Source organism: Nilaparvata lugens, chromosome 8 (assembly GCF_014356525.2).
Source record: "Nilaparvata lugens isolate BPH chromosome 8, ASM1435652v1, whole genome shotgun sequence".
In the NCBI taxonomy this organism is placed as follows: Eukaryota; Metazoa; Arthropoda; class Insecta; order Hemiptera; family Delphacidae; genus Nilaparvata; species Nilaparvata lugens.
Window position 1 is genome coordinate 46,842,770 of NC_052511.1, and position 18,909 is coordinate 46,861,678.

At 34.5% G+C, this 18,909-nt stretch overlaps 1 protein-coding gene across 1 annotated transcript in view; it reads right to left on the reverse strand.

Annotated features, from left to right (window-relative positions):
* Positions 1-18,909, reverse strand: part of LOC111044286 (mothers against decapentaplegic homolog 6) — a 73,720-nt gene that overhangs the window by 43,048 nt on the left and 11,763 nt on the right. The window contains 2 exon segments of the mRNA XM_039435166.1: positions 5,413-5,442; positions 5,445-5,892. Coding sequence (XP_039291100.1) covers positions 5,413-5,442; positions 5,445-5,892 — 478 coding nt within the window.

Sequence of the window (18,909 nt, forward strand, 5' to 3'; positions counted from 1 at the left end):
CTTCCCAGTAATATTTGTTGAAATTTTAATCATCACATTAAAAAAAAATGTGAAAAAAATGTTTTCTATCAATAACTCCAAACTCCAAACCAGAATCATGGCCTCAGCTTATGGAAAGACAAAGTTAGTAGACAACTGTCTACTAACTTTGATGGAAAGATGCATTTTCAAGATGTTCGATGTTTTTGAACGGGTAGTATTATAGTCCACTAGACAGCTGATTTATTATGAATAATTCTAAAGTCTGATTTTTACGGTAATATTGGCGTTCAAAGGAGACTCCTCTTCCTTTTGTACTAGTAGTTCTGTGAACAGTAGACCTCACGCAGTATTCTCATCCACAAGTACCTGATTGAAGCTATAGACCTTATGGAAATACAGCAATAGACTGGCTTCTCCACACATCTCTGTAATCACTTAATCTGTAATCACATTTCTGTGATCAGCTGATTTATGATGAATAGTTCTATAGTCTGATTTTTACTTTCCTTGCCCTATTACCATAGGTAAGGAAAGTATTGCTTTCCGAAAAAAATTAAGGTACCCCAATTTCTATACGTTTCAAGGTCCCCTGAGTCCAAAAAAGTGTAATCACTTGTCAGCTGATTTATGATGAATAATTCTAAAGTCTGATTTTTACGGTAATATTGGCGTTCAAAGGAGACTACTTTTCCTTTCATATTATCCTTGAAATGCAAAATTTCCAAAAACCTTGTATATACGTCGACGCGAAATTAAAAAAGGAACATACCTGTCAAATTTCATGAAAATCTATTGCTGCGTTTCGCTGTAAATGCGGAACATAAATATAAACACAAAGAGAAATGCAAAACCGTCGACTTGAATCTTAGACCTCACTTCGCTCGGTCAATAAATATTGATGACGTGTTTTATGGTTGAGACATTTTTCCAAGTGTTTCCTAGCATAGAGAAAATATAGCACAATAAGATATGCCATGGTATAGGGTGTTTGTGTTCCAAATTTCACTGTTAACTCAAGCCGATAGTCCTAGTAGTTGTTTTTGGTGAAGCTATGTGACGCTGATATTCTCTATACTGTGCCGTTCTCACACTCTTACACTCCCAACAAAACAGTAATAATGTATCTTACAGTAATATGCTTTTGTTACATTACACATAGGCTCGAGATATCACATCAGATATACCGGTATCAACTATCCTCTATAGAAGACAGTGACAAGGCAGAGAATCGGCAACGCTGTCTTCCATCTTTCTCCACTGCCATAATAACTTACACCGTCAAGTAACTTCATTCATATATAACTGTGAATGACCTATTTCCATGAATTTTCCTATTGAAAACAACCTCCATTGTCTCGTTCCAATTTCCAAAACTTTGTCGGTGAAATTTGCTTCTGCTGAATTTTTGTTTCACACACGTTCCTAGCTGGAATTTCCCTTCCTTTTCTTTTCATTGGCATTCCGTTTCACTGTCTTTGTCCCACTTACATTCATTGTAATTGTCTCTCTCTGTCACTCTACATGTCGCGCCGTAAAGCTGTCTTTGTCATGCCACAGGTTTGGAATTCCCCCCAATAATTCACTGGAATCTACATGGCCTCATACAGATTGTATATATATAGATATTGATGGAATAGTGTTGGATTGTATATAAATATATTATTTAGATTCACCTAAACTGTTGGTTTGTCTACGATTTGCAATAGATATTGGTTGAATTTGTGTTGCATGGAATTCTATATCGGTATGTTATCATTTATTTATTTATTTGTTAATATAATTACAAATCATATGAATATGATCGGGATAGAACAACAGGCACAGCCCAAAACTATTCTGTTCCCAAAATATGTACTTAAGTATTTGATTGAATGAAAAAGACAACAGGAAGAAATTGTCAAAAAAACACTGATTTATTGATAATAAGAAAGACCGGTTTCGGTTATTACACCATTGTCAATCTCTGATAAACATTATCAATAAATCAGTGGTTTTTTGACAATTTCTTAGTCTTTTTCATTCAATATGAATAATTACCACAATATCAACTTCTCAACTACACAAAAAGTTAAGTATTTGAGATAGTTTGTCTACTATTTACCTGCCTTAATTTTTGTATATTCACTATCTTATCACTGTATATGTATGATGGGATTGTCTAACTATTTTTACTATCTGTGTCTAAATAGCCTACTATAGAGAGGTCCACGTTATAATGGCAGTGTTTGATTAGCAATGGTATTGCTATCCTTGTCTATCATTCAACAAAACGGATAGCGCTATCTCTATCACGCTTTGCTCTGTAGCCAAATCGTCTTTTTACAATGCAGAACTAATATTCAATTAACAAAATAATTCATCTTAATTATGAAAAATATAATTTCTTGCTTAATAAAATATAATTGATTATTTTAAACAAGAATGAACAGTTAATATTACTTCAATAAACCTGTATCAGCTACCGTAGATAGAAGGCATTGACAAGACGGCGGATCGGCAACGTTGTTCTCCTATCTTTGGTAGGGAGTTAGTGGGGAGGATATTTTTAATATTTTTTCCGAAGAATGGACATTGATATGTCCAAAGCTCCGCCAATTTATGTAGATGCATAACAATATAATTATTATCTATAGTTATTATATTACAAATTGCTTTTTCATATCATATACAGTTCAATAATTATTTTCTTAGTCTATATCATGTAAATTCATCTATAATTTTGCTGTATTGTAAGCTATTGTATATAAGTGTATAAGACAGTATATATTGTAATCTACATAAATAAAGTACTCAATCAATCAATCTTTCTCCACTGCCATTATAACGTGAACCACACTACACATGATATTTTTTTTTTTTTTAGATTACGTCCTAAAGACGCCAGTCATGGAGTATAAGACAAATCATGTTATTACATAATAATTATAACACTAAGTAGTTCAACCTAGTTTAGGTTTGAAAGGAATTTGTACACTATAAAAAGCTTTATCAACTAAATATTTTTTCATTTGTTTTTTGAAAATCTTCAAATCATCATTACTTAATATACACTCCATTATAGCTTGTAATACACAGAGACCCTTTCCTTGAAAAAAAATGCTAGAAAATTATAGTTCATCCCTTACTTGTATTTTTTTTATTTTTGTACTCTATCATAATATTCAGCCAAATAGGAGACTTTATCATGAATGAATCACTGTCATTTTTCTCTATACTGAAACACCACCACTTATCATTCAACAATTGCTGACATTTTAAAGTGAATCTTAACAACAGTAAGCAAGCACTTGTGACACTTGGCAACATTAGATTTATTAGAGAAGCCTTCAAAAGACTGGCACAAATTCATGGGATAGATTCAAAATAACAAATAGACCGGCTGTATTTATTTTGAATACATACTGTGCGACCGATAAATACATCTCTTAGTGCCGGTTGCATAAAAGCCGGTTAAATTTTAACTGTGATTAATTCCACGAGAACCAATCAGAAAATCCGACTTTTCAAAAACGCCTTCTCTGATTAGATTTCGTGGAATTAATCACGGTTAAAATTTAACCAGCTGTTGTGCAACCGGGTCTTAGACTTAGATGAATAAATAATATTAATCATTCATAAATAATATAGGACACTTAATAGATATAGCCATATTGACAATGGAGAGATTGAATGAAAAAGACTAAGAAATTGTCAAAAAACCACTGATTTATTGATAATTAGAAAGACCGGTTTCGGTTATTACACCATTGTCAATCTCTGATAAACGTTTATGGTGTAATAACCGAAACCGGTCTTTCTAATTATCAATAAATCAGTGGTTTTTTGACAATTTCTTAGTCTTTTTCATTCAATATGAATAATTACCACAATATCAACTTCTCAACTACACAAAAAAAGACAATGGAGAGACTATTATATTCTATACTATAATAGAGGAAAGAACTGGCTTATACACTTAGGGGGTAGGAAAATTATTATGTTTGACGCATCATCACGTCTCAACTACTCAACTGATTAACTTGAAATTTTGCATTTATATAGATTCTTAATTAACCGAGGATGATTATAGGCCTATTTTCAATTATTCAAGATTTCATTACGACAAGTTTTCAGTTTGTCAAGTTTTAAAATAGACCCTTGCGGAGCACGGGTTACCTGCTAGTACTAGATGATTTCAAATCAATTCAATGTACACCAGATACGTAACTGTCACCTGGTGCTAAATTCGATATTTTCAATATCGATAATATTGAACACTGTACATCGATTTCAAATCAGTTCAATGTACACCAGATACGTAACTGTCCCCGGGTGCTAAATTCGATATTTTCAATATAGATAATATTGAACACTGTACATCGATTTCAAATCAGTTCAATATACACCAGATACCCTGGTGCTAAATTCGATATTTTCAATATCGATAATATTGAACATTGTACATCGATTTCAAATCAGTTCAATGTACACCAGGGGCCCGTTTCACAAAGGTACAAGTAGGTTACAAGTCTTGTTGCCAACCATGGTTTTGGAGAACAGCTGATTACTAGCGTTTCACAAAAGCAGAATTTGTAAACTTGTAGTTACAATGAATTTCTACAAGTTTACAAGTGATTTGCTTGTTACGAACAAGTGTTTCACAAAGATTTTCATTGTAGCCAACAATTTTTGTCGAAATTACTTGTTCGTAACTATGAAATTTCTACCGAGGTGAAAAGCTATGTAAAGGATTTACAAGTGATCATTAAAATGATTTTAAATATTTCTAATAATCAAAAATGCCCCATATCCCTCTAAAATTCATTATTTTGGAAGTATATGCATCAGGAAATTAAATTTAATAAATTTCCAAAATAGTCTTAATGTGTTACCTCATAGGTTATGTGTACTATAGTATATATACACAGTATATATATTATATAGTATACATTATATAAAGTACATCTATATATATACAGAGTACATATAGTGTGTAGATTACAAATTCAGCAATAAATGAAGTAGACTGTACAAAAAACATTATATTGCTTTCAAATATTTTCAAAGTAATTATTGAAAAGTACAAGTAACCTTTATAAAGGATGAAAAAATGAAATCATCATGAAAATAGGTTATGTTTACTATCGAAGTACTTGTAGACGATCATAAATTTTTGTGAAACGTGAGTACTTGTAAACTTGTAACTACAAGTACTTGTTCGTAACCATGGTTGGTAACAATACTTGTACCTTTGTGAAATAGGCCCCAGATACGGAACTGTCCCCTGATGCTAAATTCGATATTTTCAATATAGATAATATTGAACACTGTACATCGATTTCAAATCAGTTCAATGTACACCAGATACGGAACTGTTCCCCCAGCCAGGTCAAACAATATGATTATAATCCTAATAAAATAGAGTAATGGTTGATAATTCGGGGTACTCACCAGGTTTACAGAGTCGACTCCAGTGGTAAGATTGCAACAGATATACATATCGTTGTCGGCGTTCTTGCAAGAGGCAGGAATCGCCTTCAAATCGGCGGCAGACTTCAGATCGGGCCACCTCCAAATCTGACAACACAGGAAATGCGGTTCCTGCACCTGACCGGCCCTCGGCAGTAGCACACACTCACTGGTGTCCCTCAATTCCACAGCATTCACCAAAAGTTCCAGCTGGGCCTCCTTAAGTAATCCGGACCGGTACAGCGTCTCCCAGTCTTTAATCTTACTCCCGGCTTCATGGCGGCTGGAACGGATTCGGGCCTTCCAAAGCCGCCTACCCAGATTCGATCTTCGGCTTCGAAACATGAACATCAAACACGATTTGCTGGCCACGCATTTGGACGCCAAAACTTTGACCGTTTTCTCAATTAACCGACAACTGACGCTGGTGCTACTCCTCACTGCTGCGGTCGACGACCTAACCTACAAAAATCACGTTGACAAACATTACTCACACAATTTAAATCGTACACTAACACAACGACATCAATCTACACACACACACTAAACTGTAGTTCAAAACTAAACTAGGTTCAGCCACACTACACCAACATGAGTTAAGTTAACCTCAAACTTACAATGACTTTCAAAAACAATAACCACCTCAACAATATTCTACTCACTTTATCCGTAATAATCCACACAAACACACACAAATTTGATTTAAATTGTTGTTGTTGAACTAACCTATCTAACTTATTATGTTTAGTATCACAATCGTTGTAGAAGGCTAAGTATCTGACACAAGATACGATTTTGTGGAGTGTTTCTACGTCTAAACTACTAACCTAACAAACTGAGCGCGGTTTTACGATTAAAATTAGATAATCTAGGCACTGTATGATATGTACGGTTACAAATTAAGGCTAGTTTGTGTTAGAAAAAGGCTGCACGTTCACGTTTTGATGGAAACGCGAAGCGGTTTTGACTGCACGACGATCTGAACTGAACTGAAGAATTCAAGGTTGCTCGGAGCAACCAACCGGCTTCGAATGGACTCTCCCAAACCAAGGTGAGGCAACTGTGTCCTCTCTCTCGCTCCTACACGCTTCCGCCTCATCCCCTCTTCGTTTGACCTCTTTCTCTATCTGCTAGTTCGTTCTCTGTCTCTCGTTTCCCATTTACTAGGCGCCTAGCCGTCGCCAATGCTCTTGTGAAGCCACTTTGGCCTGGCGCTGTCTCATGTCTACAATATACTCGCTCTCTCTCTACCGTGTCTACTTACTCTCTCTCTCCCCCGCGTATTATCAATGTCTGTACACTACAGAGAATATTAATTATTGAGGGCTTGTCTTGAGAGAGTAGTCAATTTTGTAAAATAAATGAATAGTACAACGTTTTTAAAAATTATTTTTGACGACACTAGTCTAATTTTTCAAATAATAGGTAGCATATAGAGTAAAGATACTGTCTCTATTCGCATCTGATAATAATAATTATAAGAGGCAAATAAATGAAACTATTATAGTTATTAAAACTAGTAATCAAGTGTTGTCAAAAATATTTTATTGAACTGAAAGAAAGACAACTGATATTATATTTTATAAAAGCTATATTTTCTCTATGACTGAACCCTCTATAGTTAAAATTGCTATAGTTTGTACAGTTTTGTTCAAAAAAAACAAATTATTAACTAGCAGTTAGTCATGGATAGTGGAATAGATTATTTTAAAGATTTGAATGTTGTTTTTAAAGTAAAGACAGTCTAACTTAGCATAATTTTAAACTTCAATAATCCTGATGGAATAGAAGTTTATAAAGGAATAAAATATCTAATATCGTCGATCCTATTTCAAACTTTAATTTATGAAAAATTGAATAAAACTGAGTGTTTCATGGGGCACAAACTATATAGTGAGGTCCACGTTATAATGACAGTATTTGATCAACTTTGGTTTTGCTACTGTATCCTTGTCTAACATTCGAGAAAGCCGGTGGTACTATCCTTTTCTAGGTCCACAACGGTGCCAATTATGTTTTTGACAGTGTAGAAATATGATTGATTAATGCAGAGAATCGGCATCGCTATTCTTCAATCTTTATCCACTGTCATTATAACGTGGACCTCACTATAGCAATATTGTAACTCTAAATAGAGGGTTCATTACTCATTTATTGGCTACATTTTTTTATTGTTTTCTGCTATAGAAATTTAAATTTATTAATTCTCTATAGCAGGAAAACTATGGGTTATTAAATAAGCTGTATAAAATTAGTTATGAAATAAATAAAATTAGTTAATTTAGTTATGAAAATAAATTAGGAAATTGAAGAAGTTTTGGGAAATAGCCTGTTTCTTATCCGATCGTTATATTGTTTTTGCTAACCAAATAAATAAAAGGGGAATGACATTTATTTTTATTTTACAACACAATTGTAAAGTAATGTTGTAAAATTTACAAAGGCAGAGTAGCGAATGAATTTACGTAGCAAAATTTTGAAACTTATTTTAAATTTATGTGAATAAATTTTAAGTTTTGATTGTGGTCTTTGAGGTTAGTCCTAATGTAACCAATGCATATCATTACTAAGTTATGATCTTTAATAGGCTAAGTAAAATTACAAATTTACCAATAAAATATCAAAAATAAATAATTTAAGTATTTAAATATTAACAGATCGTTAAAATAATAACAGAAACATTCAGTTTTTTCAATGATTTTTAAAAAAATTCAATTCATAACCTCAATTACAAGTTTTACATTAATTGACAATTTTCTGTGGATTGTGACTAAGTATAATTATTATTTCAATGAAGAATTGTAATGAAATAAGTTTTTGAGTTTAATGAAATACATTGATAGTAAAATATTAGTAATTAAATTACCTATTTAGTGGAAAATCCCTGGTTACAAAAGCCGCATGCTATTATTTGATAGAACCAGAACACAACACCAACAGAAATCAAAAATTGGCAAAATTAATAATTGATGATTGACAACAAATCAAACGATTCAGAAGGCGCGCGCAATCTGTCGGGAAAAGTAACGTACTATTACTTTTAAGTTACAACTTCTCTCAATAGAATGCGCGCACGAAGGATTTCAAGATTCTGGTTTTCAATTATTGCAAGTAGCTTTGAAAGGAACTGTCCATGCAATGAATGCCCAAAAAAAGATATATATTTTTTTTAAAGAGGAAAAAGTCAGAAAGACAATTTTGATCCGGCAGTTCTGTAAAGGGTAGTGAGGTGGTAAACATATAAAAATTACTTAGTTCTATCCCCTGAGCTAACGGGGTGGAGGTGGTTCAAAGGTACCATTTTTGGTTCCTCGCATATTTCTCAAAAACTATGCGTCTTACGGACATAACTATCATTTACAAAATTGAAGCTTACACAATTCCCTACAACTTTTATTTCACAACTTTTTCTATATTCTTTAAAGTTTTCGAGATATCCGCTCTCAAAGGTGTGACATTTTTGAAAAAGCACTTTTGTCTCCAATTTTTTTACATTTTTGAACTCATAACTTTCTTAAAATTGATGGGAAGAATCAAAACTGATTATGAGCTTATAGAGCATCAAATTCTCTTCCATTTCATGTATAATTTCACAAGTTTACTCATTTCCCAACGACTGTTGTAGCAGCTTTAGTGCTGAGTGTGAAATCTTCAGTTTCCTTACAATAAACTAATTGACAGAGCAATATTCAGAGGGAATGTTTTGAACACAATTTTTGACTTTGCAGCTTTGTTGGAACAAGTTAGGGGGTGGACAAAACAAAAGTACTCATCCCCATCCCTTGTGCTTGTGGGAATAAGGTGGTCTAGAGGTCGAATTTTTCAATTATTTGCTTATAGGCTTATATCTTGAGAACAATGCGTTCAACCGACATGACTAACCATTTAAAAATGAAGCTTTGAAAATTTCCTACAATTTTTGTTCAGTGGAGTTCCGTGATATTCCCAACAGTTTTCGAGATATTCGCTCTTGAAAGTGAGATATTGTTGAAATAACATATTTTCATCACATTTTTTGCACTTTCAGCAAGCATAACTCTCCAACAATTCATCGTAGAAATGAATGCTTATCGTAGGTTTGTAGAGTATTAAATTATCTTCAATTTGATGTATTATTTCACTATTTCATGTTTTCCTCCCATTGTTATAGCAGCTTTAGTGACGAGGGTGAAATCGTCAAATTTTCAACAAGTGTCAACCTCGCGGTTTCACACCTTTAGCAGAGGGGTTAGAAATGGGCACTTTTGATTTTTTTACATCCCAACTATAGTGAGGTCCACGTTATAATGGCAGTGTTTGATTAGCAATGGTATTGCTATCCTTGTCTATCATTCAACAGTATCTCTTTCTCGCTCAGCTTGAGGGGAGCTCGACCAATTGACACTTTTGAGCATCACATCAGTTGATATCTAAACGCTCACATGAGCTATCAACGTTCTCCCGGTACTCCCACTGGAATGGTAACCAATCAAACTAACGCAACTTAGTCTATAGTGAGGTCCACGTTATAATGGCAGTGTTTGATTAGCAATGGTATTGCTATCCTTGTCTATCATTCAACAAAGCGGATAGCGCTATCTCCTCTCGCTTTGCTCTGTTGCCAGATGTAGATTTAATAATTGGTCAACAAAATATTTCATCTTAATTATGAAAATTCATTACAAAATAATTAATGAAAAATTTAATTTCTTGCTAAAACATAATTGATCATTCTAAACGAGAATGAACAGTGAATATTACATCAATAAACCTGTATCAGCTACCGTCGATAGAAGGCATTGATTGACAAGACAGTATAACGGAATGGTTCATTTTATGAATAGTACTGATTCTTTCTTGTTCTTGAAGTTATGACTCCAGAATAAGCATTTTTGGTTTCAAGATTGAAAGGTTGACTTTGCGATGGTTCGGAATCCACCTAAAACTGTGGGTCCATTCATCTCTCATTAGCATCCTCCTCATTACCCACGCACAAGCCTAGAGCCCATGTCGGCATCACCCTCAGCGTAAAAAATACGACTCATCTTTACGTTACTGCAAAACACTATAGTGGGGTCCAAGTTGCAATGAAGAAAGATTACAGAATCGGCAATGCTGATCCCCTATCTTTCTCCACTGCCATTATAATGTGGACCTCAGATATTATGTAAATGGATGTGAGGGAATAACTACTTTACTTTGATCTGAGGTACTTTACTTTGACGAGCAGGAGGTTAAAAAAAGAATGTGTATCATTCAACAAAAGTGATATTTTCGAGCTCAAAATTTAAGTGATTTTATTCTATATTTTGTGAATATTTGAAGTTTGGTTTTTGTTTTAACGGAAGTTTTATTATCAATCTATCTAAATTTGAAATTTTTGTTTTATTCTGATTCATAGTTTCAGATTGAAGATTTGGTGTTGAAATTGAAGTGAACATAACCTACATAATATTTGGACGATTTGTGACAAAATCAGGAAATTGAAGAAGTTTTGGGCAATAGCCTGTTTTTTCTTTTCCGACTATTGTATTGTTCGCTCTATCTAATAAATAAATAAATAAATAAAATGAGGTACGTAAAAACAAGTATCATGTACCAAAAGGGGTAAACTGATAATGAAAAATTAGACAGAGAAATCTTCGAAATGGAAACTGTAAAAGGTATCTGATCACAAGAGACTACAATATATTTTGAGGAAAGATTGAAAGATCTGTTTATGATGAAGTTAAAATAGGACCAAAAGAAAAATGAACTCGGAAATTAATCTGATAAGGAGAAACTACAAAATATTTTATTGAAAGATCTGTGGATGATGAAGTTGAAAGACGACCAAAAGAAGAAGGAACTCAAAGATAAATCTGATGAAAAGAAATACAGAAGTTTATGGTGATGAAGATTTGAAGATCTGTCGATGTTGAGTTTGGAAGACGACCAAAAGAAGAGGATCTCAAAAATAAATCTGATAAGAAGAAATTATATAAGATATTATGGTGAAGACAGATTGAAAGATGAAATTAAATGAAAACATTCCTTATTTGGCGTAGTTGGGACTAAAGACCTCTCCACCACTCAACCTCAAAGATCAGTGGAAGATGGAGTTGAAAGAGGAACAACCCTACAAAGAAGGAATTCAAAGAGGAATCTGATGAATTCGGCATCAATTAGAGCCGTCATTTTCCGGACTGCTGGTCAAAGCAGAGCTGTGGGACTTCGCTAAGCACGCCCTAAGCACGAAGCACTGTCTGGAACGTTTTGGCGAGTAATTTTATTTCGATCGCGGCTTTTGATCATCACATCTCTCTCGTCGTGTGTGGTATCGTCGGATAAAGTAATCGCTAACAATGACAAACAATTATTGTCAAGTCTTCGGGGTGATTTACAGCATTTAATTGTAATTATTCATTAATTAGTATTTGAACAATTGCAACTTCCAATTTATTTCCATTTGTAGAATGACAAACAAGTTGTTTCTTTCGCAAAAAATAGAAGTTGTGTCACACTCTTGAAATTGCTGAAAAATCAAATAAAATGACAAAACAGAATATAACAGTGATGTGGAAAGCGAAAAGGGACCAGTTTTCGGGAGAGTAAAATGTTCAGGGCAGACAATAATAGAGACTAGGGTCAAAAATATCGATTTCGAGTTTTCGATTATCATGCAGTAACACCTCCTTTGTTGATCAGAATCGATTGAAAAGTCGACTTTTTCGTCGATTATATGAACACATGTAATGTTGCAAAAAAGGGAACAGTTGTCGTTATGGAGTCATACCATTGCCCTGTTTTTATGTTTGGATAGGCATTTTTCAAGATATCAATCTGATTTTTTTAAAAATTGTTCTTTAGTCTCCTTTATTGAGGAAAAATGATATCTCAAACTTGAGTTTTTTAGGCAGCTGGTCCCTATTTGATTTCCACATCACATTATATTATAACAAACAAAATGAATAAACTGACTGTATCTTTGATATTATAAAAATCAAAGTTTAAGACACTTTTCTGTCAAATTAGAAGAAAATTTTCCTTGTTTTAACCTACAAAAATATACGAAAGCAACGAACCAAGATTCCCGTCTGAGGGATTGTCCGGAATGAGGGAAAAAATTAAAATGACGAACTGAAATAGTATCAAAAAGAACCAAAAGAGAACAAAAACGATTTTACCAAAAGAGGTCAACAAATTTTTGGTTGAAATTTGGTGTAAGGCCTATGGTGGAACAAAATACCTCTGTTTTAAGTGGTTTACTTAGTATAGTGAGGTCCACGTTATAATGACAGTGGGGAAATATAGGAGAACAGAGTTGCCGATTCTCTGCCTTGCCAGTGCCTGAGAAAGAGAACAAAAATGATGTGGTTGGAATTTGGTGTATGGTGGAACAAAATACCTCTGTTCTAAGTGGTTTACTTACTATAGTGAGAGGTACATGTTATAATGACAGTGGAGAAATATAGGAGAACAGAGTTGCCGATTCTCTGCCTTGCCAGTGCCTGAGAAAGAGAACAAAAATGATGTGGTTGGAATTTGGTGTATGGTGGAACAAAATACCTCTGTTCTAAGTGGTTTACTTACTATAGTGAGGTCCACGTTATAATGACAGTGGGGAAATATAGGAGAAAAGAGTTGCCGATTCTCTGCCTTCAATAGAGGATAGCTGATACCAGTAAATATGATGTGACTTCATTCTTGTTTGAAATAATCAATTACATTTTATTCCCTGAAAAAATGTATTTTTCAATGATTGAATAATGAATTTTCATGATTGAGATTAAGGGGCGGTTTCCGAGCTCGGGATTTGGCTAAGTTCTTGACTTTGACTGGCTTTAAACTCTGGAGTCAGAAAATTGGCTTTCCGAGTCAGAGCGTTAACGTAGTCGAGGACTTAAATAGACTCTGAGTTTAGAGATCACGTTAGACCCTGGAGTTTATCATTTCGCTTTCTGAGTGAAGGGCTTATAAGTCCAAGACATGAATTAGATTTTTGCCTCTTTCCGAGTCAAGGATTTATCATAAATCCAGAACTTGAAAAAGTTCAGAACTTAAAACAGCGTGATTTTAAACCCTCGACTGGGGTAGGGTTTAAATTTAAGTTCTATAGTGAGATCAACGTTATAATGGCAGTGGATAAAGATAGAAGAATAGCGATGCCGAATCTCTGCATTAATTAATTATATTTCTACACTGTCAAAAACATAATTGGCATCGTTGAAGACCTAGAAAAGGATAGTAACACCGTCTTCGTCGAATGGTAGACAAGAATAGCAAAACCAAAGTTGATCAAATACTGTCATTATAACGTGGACCTCACTATAGACTTAACTGAGCAAACACAATTCAGTTATTGTTTTGGAGTAGATTAAAAGCTAAATAGATGTCATGGAATACCTAAATTATTTGGATTAGTCCATCTAAATTCATAATTTATAGTTTGCAAGTTTACTTTTGAATAAAATTGTATCAGAATTATGCGTAAAAACTAACCTTATTTCACGACTGTGACATAACCTAAAAATGTTCAAGAAAAATAATACAAAGATGGCCTTGGAATTTATATTCCAATCTGAATGTTATTAATCAATGCCATATTCAACATATTAATAATATAACAATAATAAATTGTTATTCCATAATTATTATTTAACGAAAATCCCAAATAAATGCTGCAAACCACCCCAAAGACCTCTGCTACTGCAGACATCTGTAATTGTTATTCCAGTACGTTTTCAAGCTCAATAGCCTAAAGAAGTTTTTATTCCAAAATCACTGATTAGGATCAATGATCAATAATAGCATAACATGAAATGAAATGTTTATTCATTCATTCATCTTTCAAAAGGTTAGGTTTTGCTTTAAATAGGCGTACAAAGAAACCAAAACGCATTTTCACAAAACAATTTCACAAAATAGTTTGGAGAGCATGCTCATTTGAATTATCCCGCTGCAATCAGCTGTTTCCGTTATGCTATAATGCCAACGATATAACAGCAAAATATTGTGAATTTCCCTCATGTTTACTACGTTAAAACCCTGGACTCAAATAAGTCGAGAACTTGATAGACCCCGAGTTTAGAAGATAAAATCGTGACTCAGAAAGTCGATTTAGACCCGAGCGCTTATTGTAGTCCTGGACTCTGTAAGTCCAGAACTTATAGATCCCGAGCTCGAAAACCGGCCATAATTATTTAAAATTTATTATATCTCTACATTGTTGAAAAACGATCTGCCAACGTTGTGGAGCCATAATAGGAAAGCTCTATCTGCTTTGACGAATGATAGATAAGGATAGTAGCACCAATGTTATACTGGACCTGGACCTCACTCTACATACACTAGAACGTATTTACGTATGAAACTACATACTCTATAATATGAAAATATATATAGTACTCGAACGTAAATTGGCCCACATAATATGTGCCCACATATATAATACAGCTGCGCCAAGTTAATTACCATTATTCTAGCATTGGCGGGCGGCCTTTGTTTATTTTGCTATGGCGCCTGGCGCTTCTCAAACACACACACACACACACACTGTCGCTCTCTCTATCACACTCTCTCTCCCTGGTGAGAGGAAGGCCATCTGTGTGTAAGAGAGAGAGAGAGAATGAGTGAGTGAGTGTGTGTGAGAGAGATAGCAAGCAGCTGGAAGGCCCCTGGGGACTTTCTTGTTCAAAGGAGTCTCCTTCTGATTGAGACTTGTTTGCTAAAGTAGACCCAGTCTGAGATTACTGACGAGACAGTCTGTATGTCTATAGATACCACTGTATACATAGCATGGAGTCTATGTCTATATTTGAGAAAATCTATTGATGTTCAAGTCTGTATTATAGTCTTGTAACAGGGTTGTCTATTCTCTGCTTTGCCAGTGCCTTCTGGAGAGAATAGTTGATAGTGTAACAGTATATGAATGAATTTTATTTGCCAAAAACAAAATACAAAAAAGCTTTACAAAAATAAATATAAAGATATGCTACTGCACTTAAACCAAGATACATACATTATTTAATTAGATATAATAACGAATGATATCCTTTACATTACAAACAATAGTTTTAAATGAAGATTCAATTTATGATCACATGCATAAGTACAGTAGGTGAGGCAAAAACACCGGCAAAAGGAAGATTCCTTGTGCGCCAGAGTGATCGTAAATCAGCTTAATCAGGGATGTAATATATAAACTTGAATCTAGCGTATGAAGTGTTCGAAAATATAATTTATAATATGAAGTTGATTATTGTATAAAATTCAACGATTGGAAATAATCAAGTTTAGCCATGCCTCTATGGCTCTTTTCTGTGTTTATTATTTCGGAAATTATTAAGTGGAAATTCACTTTCTAGTATATTTATGAATTTACTGCTAATGTAGTAAAGTTGCCTTCTATTAGAAGCCTTCTATAGAAGCTTCTAAGAAGAGCTGAGTTGGTGTTATATATTTCATATTTTCATATATCTGATGTAATATCAACTGTTCATTCGTGTCTGAAATATAATCAATTCTAGTTCATTCGATTTTTCAATTCAATTGAAAATATATTTTTCAATGATTGAATAGACCTAATGATTTTTTATAATTTGTGATTGAATATTCTGTCAATTTATTATGTTCCTACATTGTAAAAAACGATCTGGCAACGTTGTGAAGCTGAAAAAGAATAGCGCTAGCTGCTTTGTCGAATGATAGACAAGGATAGCAACACCAATGTTAATCAGATACTGCCATTATTACGTGGACCTCACTGAAAATCTTCCTTTTCAACTCACATTTATAATATTAACTAGCTGTCAGGCTCGCTTCGCTCGCCATATCCGTCTAGCCAGGGGGCTCCGCCCCCTGGACCCCCGACTGGATCGTCCAAGGATGAGATCAGCAGGCTCGCTTCGCTCGCCTGCATTTTTCATTTGAGCATTTTTATCATATGTTAGGACGATCCAGACTAAACGTCTGGCTAAACGGATATGGCGAGCGAAGCGAGCCTGACTGCTAGTAATATAATATTCCCAGGAATAGCTCTGATTAAAGTAGCAGTGCCCAATCAATTTTTCCGCGATAAATGCATTCCAATCTTCATAGGTTGGTGCCAACCTAACAAAGTCAACTCAACTTGATGCCAACCTGACAAAATTATTAATTTAGTTACCAGTTAATAACTGTTTCGAAGAGGTACTCTCTAGATTATAGTTCTATATTAACATTAATGGTATGGACATTTTTCAATTATAATTAAGAGAATAAGAAGAATATACATGCTAAAAGACGAACTTTAAACCCTTAAAAACCCCATAGAGTAAAATATTGCCAAAAGATTTCTTAGTGCGCCTCTAGTGCGCCAACTGAACATACCTACCAATTTGAACGTTTTTGGTCCGGTAGATTTTTAGTTCTGCGAGTGAGTGAGTGAGTGAGTCAGTGAGTGAGTGCCATTTCGCTTTTATATATATATATATATATATATATATATATATATATATATAGATTTATAGTTAACTATTTGATTATTTATCAAATCTACATTGTTGAAAGACGTTCTGGCAACAGAGCAAAGCGAGAAAGAGATAGCGCTATCCGCTTAGTTGAATGATAGACAAGGATGGCAAAACCAATGTCAATCAAAAACTGCCATTATAACGTGGACCTCATGCACTATAGTTACTCGATGATAATGTTGTGAAATAGCTGAAACCAAAAATCTGGTGTGGCGCACTCACACAACTTTCCTTACCGTTATGAAAATTTATCACTTGACGCTAGTGTTCACGCGCATAAAAGTCTACTATTCAAAGATCCAAGACAGCTGGTGACAAGTCAATAACACTGGAGACACACGAAGTCTGCTATCTCTTCATAGTGAATGATTCAATAGAATCAACAGTTTGCAATTGAAATAATAAAATTTTCTCGGATTTCGAGCTTATTTTCGATTTTAAGTGAAAATGTTACTGAACATTAATTGTAGAGATTTTCATGCTTAATCTTTTCCACTTAGAATTTTTTGTTTAAATTGTATCTGAAGCCTGATACTTGAGAATCTAAAATCAAACTTTGCATAGATGGGGCGGAGCTCCTGGAATTTTTACAGATATGAGACTTGTGGCAGTTGATAGAGCTTATCAATGACTATTTTAGGCATAAATTTGATCAAAATCGTTGTAGCCGTTTTTTAGAAAATCGCAAAAACCCTGTTTTTGACAACATTTTCGCCATTTAAGCCGCCATCTTTAATTGAATTTGATCGAAATTGTTCATGTCGGATCCTTATAGGGGAAGGACCTTAAGTTCCAAATTTCAAGTCATTCCGTTGATTGGGAGATGAGATTTCGTGTACACAGACGCACATACACTCATATACACACACACACACACACACCACACACACACACACCACACACACCACACACACTCACACACACAAAAACCATTTTTTTGGACTCCGGGGGCCTTGAAACGTATAGAAATTTAAAAATTGAGGTACCTTAATTTTTTCGGAAAGCAATACTTTCCTTACCTATGGTAATAGGGCAAGGAAACTAAAAACTGTTACTGTACTTTCAAATTATTGGATATGATCCTAATATTTAGAAACAGTTCTACGATCAAATCCCAATAATTTGAACAATGTTTCCTCTCTTTCTTCATCTTCTTCTTCTTCTCCATCTTCTTCTTCTTCTTCTTCTTCTTCTTCTTCTTCTTCTTCTTCTTCTCCATCTTCTTCTTCTTTTTCTTCTTCTTCTTCTTCTTCTTCTTCTTCTTTACGATCAAATCCCAGTAATTTGAACAATGTCCGAGACTGACAATAATTAGGATCAAAGTGTGTTTGGCGACACAAAATAATTAGAATTCGGGTGTCGCGACATTTGATTGTTAGTTGTTAGATGTTAGATTGTTAGTTTGAGTCTATAGTGAAAGGCCTGAGGTCACAAGTCAGTGTTTAGCGTCTGCCTGGCTAGACGATATTCATTCAATGTCTCTATCTGTTTTGTCACTGTCAATTTCACTACAAAATGTCAGCCTTCCTAAATAGTTAACATCAATGTTCCCGATTTAGCCAATGCTGACTGCATCTAGAGTAAATCACTGTAGTCACTTTCTCTGTCTGGCTCCTCTGATCATTCCGAAGAGAGAGAGAGAGAGAGAGAGAGAGAGAGAGAGAGAGAGAGAGAGAGAGAGAGAGAGAGAGAGAGAGAGAGAGAGAGCAACAGAGAGAGTGAGAGACAGCAAGTGAGAGAGAGTGTGATTAGATTAGATTAGATTTCTTTATTTATGTATGTTACTGGCTTATACACTAATTTACATTAAATGACGATAATGCTAGTTATTCAACGGGGGCGCGACAGTCGAGACCGACGACATTCGAGGCCTGCGACAGTAGAGGACTGTTTTCCAGTCCTCTACGGTCGTAGGCCTCGACTATCGGGAGTGACGAAAATTGAAGAGTCTCTACTGTCGCCTAACGCAGGCGACTTTGAGGCCTCTTTTTCAGGAGTCCTCTACCGT